Genomic DNA, 5,562 nt, shown 5'->3' on the forward strand with positions numbered 1-5,562 from the left:
TTCAGGTGGGTCTTTGGACTTAAGTGTGCTGATCAAGTTTGCAACCAAATGAACCTTACAAAGTTACAGGCCCGTAAAATTGCTTTTTATACTCGAAGATGTACCGTATGAAGTATCAAAGTTTTCAGAAATTAATGCTTTATATGAGTATGAGTCATGTCAGTTCTTGAAATACGAATGAGAGAGAGAGAGGGGGGTAATGGAAGGGGATCGGGCACACGCTCTACCAGGATCCCAGAAATGTCACAAGACAGGCCATGGACTGGAATCCCCCAAAGAAAAGAGATGGGGATGTCGCCCAAACTGTACATGGCGCATGGCCTTGTTGATGCTGGCTGGAGAAGAGGTGGAGCAGAATGCTTGGGATAGATACGCGGGAGAGGAAAGTCGAGGAGAAAAGGGGAGGGGATGGGGTATTAGTGGCCCCTTTTAAAAAAATTGGCCTTTTTATCTCTTCAGAATACGTCGCACTGATTTTTTAAATATGATACTGTACAATGTATGTTTTCTTTGGAAATCGAACATTTTTTCTGATATATATAAAGTTCTCGTGTTGGTCAAGGTTTTTATTTTTACCTTTTAAAAAGCCAGTTACTTACAGGTACGGTGTTTTTAAAAAACACTTATACTTTTTTCAAGGGAGTTATAATAGAATACATTGTACAGAACTTGCACTTGTCGTCATTTGTCTTTAGAAGCCGATCTTTCGTTTTCTTATTTTTCTTTAATTGGTGTAGGAAACCACCATTGTGGTTTGAACCATTCCATTTGTCAAAAACCCAACTTTTGACTGTTGCTCATTGTGATCAGGGTCCTGTATATTGTCGTGAGACTTGAGAGTAAAACTTCATTTTGGATACGTGCGCCCACGAGGGAACTTAGTATTGCGCCTCCCACATACCCACTCCTGCATTCTTTGAGCCTTTCTCAGATTCTTTAATACTTCAAAGTTTATCACCAGAACCACTGGCAGACGTCTGATCTATGTCGCATTATTTTTTTTAAAAAACCAAACACACACACACACAAAAACAAAAAACAAAAACAAACTCCAAAACTATTCATCGGGTAAGTGTATGGATCTATAGACTGTTTGAAATCATCAACACTCACGTTGGTGTGTATAGGAGTCTGAACATTCGTAATATGAGTAAGAAGGTAGTTGTTTTCAAATACATGTGCCTCTGTTTTACAATTGCTCTGGGCGCTTTTTGGGAAGTATTATTGACATGGTATACTCATCACCTTGTGTACACAGGAGCTTCAGAGTTAATTTTAAAATTGTCAGCGGTAGTGTTGACTTTTCAGGTTTACTGTAATATCACTGATAAAGAGCTCCCAACTTCGTCATTGCAGTGTGTTGCTCTTATCAATTGGGGTCACTGAAGGAAAATGGCGAAGGGAAGCTCACCGACGCTTTTCCGGGTTTGAATGTGTGGAGCCATTTTCTTTCTTAAGTGCCTTCAAAAACTGTTTATAAACGAAGTCCGAAGTCTACAATATCGTGATAGAATGGCGTATTTTGTTTCAGGCTTGGTATTTCTTTTTGTGTTTCTGACATCAGGAGAATGCCAGTTGGACCATGAGTATTGTCTTGTGGACAACCTGGCCGGATGCGAGCTGGGAAGACCGCCGTAAGTGTTTTGTCTACAGCAGCAACATGGTTGTTGCATGTCCCGGTGTGTCTTCTTCTCTGTGTACAGATCTTTGTGACTGTTTTAATGGAGTGTATCACACATTGCTGAAATCCAATGCCTTTTGTGTGCCTTCTATAGGATGTATCTAATACAATTATAACTCAATGGCGTCTGTCCTTGTGTGCCGTACAATGATAGTAATAGTACCTCTTTTTCGTATTTCCTGGTTTTGATTTCTGGCGGGAACCAACTCAAAAAGCACCATGTATTTGTCCTGTTTATTAAAAATCAGTCATTTTTGTCTGTTACAAGTAATATGTATGGAGGTAAACTATGGGGAAAGTCTGATATCAGGAAAATGACAATTTATAGGCCTCTGAATTATGTGTACGTTTTTCCCCCGTTAAGTGTTCTGTTTCACAAGATGATGACTCGTCACCACTTTTGTGCGATGCTTGTATATATTATTGCATAGACGTGCATATAGAGAGATGGAAAGGTTCATTAAGGGGAAAAACCGCACGATACAGGAGAAGTACAGGTGTGGAAATGGATTCTTTGGGATATAGGAAGTTGGCAAATTATAGCCGTCTTGGTGAACTCTGAAAATAGCAGTGGTGATCTGGCAAAAAGATCCGATCCTCATTCCACCTATACATCCATTCGTCAGTTTATCAGCACATTCACCCCTCTCTCCGTCCATCCTTCCTCCCAGCACTCACTCATTCACTTCATCCGACTACGTCCTCACCCGTCCCGCCACCCGTCTATCCACCCAGGAATCAACCCAAATGTCAGATCTTCCGTTTGCCCCTCCCTTCCTACATCGATCCATCCATCCATCCATCCATCCATCCATCCATCCATCCATCCATCCATCTATCCATCCATCCATCCATCCTTCCATCCATCCTTCCTTCCATCCATCCGTCCGTCCGTCCGTCCGCCCGTCCGTCCATCCATCCATCCCTCCCTCCTTCCATCCATCTGTATATTTGTCTGTGTGTCCTTTCATTCGTTTGTCCGTTAAACCGTCTCTCTGTCTGTATGTCTGTCTATCTCTCTGTGTCCCTCTGTCTGTGTGCGTGTGTGTATGTGTGTCTGTGCGTGCGTGTGTGTACGTGTGTGTGTGTGTGTGTGTGCGCTAGTCTGTTTGTCTGTTCATATCTTCTGCCTGTCTCCTGACTTTCTGACTGTCTGACTATCTTTCTGTGTGTTTATCCTCTGTCTTTCTGTCAATCTACTTATCCATCGTACTATCCATCTATCAGCCTGTCTTCTTACTGCTTGAGTCAAACTGTACATCGATCAGTTGGTTTATCTGTAGGCCCTATATATATCTGCTTGACTTTACATGAGCCCACACACGCATACACACATACACACATCCGCGCGTGCACGCACGCACACGCACGCACACGCACACACCCGCGCGTGCACGCACGCACACGCACGCACGCACACGCACGCACACGCACACGCACGCACGCACACACACACACTCTTGTCTCTCCCTCCCTTTGTTGTTCCTGTCGTTTTTTTTTCCCTTTTATACTTGTATTACCAAAAAAAGTCAATGTATTCAACTGAAACTACGAGCATGCACACACATACACACTCTTACACCCACATACACATGGACACACACACACACACACACACACACACACACACATACACACCCACATACACATGGACACACACACACACACCACGCGTGCGCACTCACACACACATGGACACACGCGCATACACACACACACACATACACCACGCTTGCGCACTCACACACACACACACATGGACACACACGCACACACACACACACACACACACACACACACACACACACACACACACACACACATGGACACACGCACATACACACACACACACACATGGACACACGCACATACACACACATGGACACACGCACATACACACACACACACATGGACACACGCACATACACACACACACACATGGACACACGCACATACACACACACATGGACACACGCACATACACATACACACACACACACACACACACACACACACACACACACACACACACACACACACACCACGCGTGCGCACTCACTCACACACACGTGCGCGCACACACACACACACACACATACACATGGACACACGCACATACACACACACACACATACACACACACACACCACGTGTGCGCACCCTCACTCACACACACACACACACACACACACACACACACGCGCGCGCGCGCGCGGGCACACACACACTCACACACATGGCTATAGTTGTCGTGATCATCATTATCTAGATCATCGTAATCAGTAACATCATCACCTCCAAACTAAAACCAACAATATGAAATTGTGATAATGTATTTCCTTTAGCACCCCCCCCCCCCCCCCTCCCGCCCCGCCTTTCCTCCCCAAAGAGTACACATTTTAAAAAAAAGAAATACAAGTGATTAAATAAAAAGACGAGAATTAAGTGACAAAGAACATGATTAAATAAAAATACGAGAATTAAGTGAGTTTAAAAAAAGTTTTAGTAGAGGTTTTACGGCGCTTGCAACTGCATAAGGTCATATGAGCCCCAAGGGGTGGCTCACCTCTCTAGCTTCAACAGCACAAAGTCTGCTTCGACTATCAAGGCACCCCAGAAATAGCGGTTCACAATAGTGTGACAAACACACTAAAGAAGTAAAAGAAAATGACGATAGCAAGGATTAGGAAAGAAAAAGCAGCAGTTCCCCGTTGTAGTTCAGGCACAGTTATGAGCATGACATTGTTAGATCAGCCCATTTACCATTCTACTGTGCACTAGAACGAGAAATGTCCCCCCTTTTGGAATGGCCTAGAGACACTTCAGTCAGTGGCACCGCCTGGGGGGGGGGGGGGGTCGAATTAAGTGACAAAGAACATGATTAAATAAATAGACGAGAATGAAGTGACAAAGAACATGATTAAATAAATAGACGAGAATGAAATTAGTGACAAAGACCATGTGCATGATCCTCCTCCTAAGGTACTACATGGTGTTGGCGCCACGTCGCATTCGCCCGGACCAGGTGTTCCAGGTGTTTGCTACCATCCTGCAAATGGAGTACGGCAAAGACGTCCCCATCTCCGTCCATGTGTCGGTGGTGAAAGAGGACAAGGAGTACGCTAGCAGTGTCGCCCGCTTTGAGAGACCTTCCAGCAGGATCATGCAACTACAGGTAGAATGAGTGGCATGTATATTTGTTTGGTTCACAGGGAGAGTAGGTGGGGGTGAAAGTTCTTGTTTCTTGATAATTCCTTAGATCAAGATACAACAGACTTGTGATGGTGTTTACTTTCTTGTACTATCATCATCATCATCATCCAGTGCCAGATCTGCGACAGACATCGGCGATCATGATTTTCCATTTATTCCTTTGCTCGGATGCTCTCAGAAAAGCTACGTTTCCCTGGTCTTTCCCTGTTACCCATTTGTTTAGGTTCCCTAAGTATGTTGTTCTGGGCCTACCCCTGCCTCGCTTGCCCTCAAATTTCTTGTACTATCATCATCGTTAAAGTTGTTTGTTGTGTGTGTTGTTATTGCACTGCATGCTTCCCATGAAGTTGAGTTTGTTTCAGAATGCTCTCAGGTCTGTTGGGTAATAGTATAGATTGTAAAGCACATAGAGCTTGCTGTTGAGTGGGGATTTGCACCATACAAATGCTATCTATCTATCTGTCTAACTCTGTGTCTGTCTGTCTGTCTGTCTGTCTGTCTGTCTGTCTGTCTGTCTGTCTGTCTGTCTGTCTGTCTGTCTGTCTGTCTGTCTGTCTGTCTGTCTGTCTGTCTGTCTGTCTATCCATTATTATTATTATTATTATTATTATTATTATTATTATTATTATTATTATTATATTATTATTATAGTATTATTATTATTATTA

The 5,562-nt window shown here is 43.7% G+C and overlaps 1 protein-coding gene across 1 annotated transcript in view; it reads left to right on the forward strand.

The window, feature by feature from the left end:
• Positions 1-772: 772 nt before the first annotated feature.
• Positions 773-5,562, forward strand: part of LOC101856668 (CD109 antigen) — a 58,048-nt gene continuing 53,258 nt past the window's right edge. The window contains exons 1-2 of the mRNA XM_005100983.3: positions 773-1,634; positions 4,664-4,856. Of these exons, the coding sequence (XP_005101040.1) occupies positions 1,432-1,634; positions 4,664-4,856 (396 nt within the window). The 5' untranslated portion in view covers positions 773-1,431. The remainder of the gene's footprint in view (positions 1,635-4,663; positions 4,857-5,562) is intronic.

This window comes from Aplysia californica, unplaced genomic scaffold (assembly GCF_000002075.1).
Source record: "Aplysia californica isolate F4 #8 unplaced genomic scaffold, AplCal3.0 scaffold00267, whole genome shotgun sequence".
Taxonomy (NCBI): Eukaryota; Metazoa; Mollusca; class Gastropoda; order Aplysiida; family Aplysiidae; genus Aplysia; species Aplysia californica.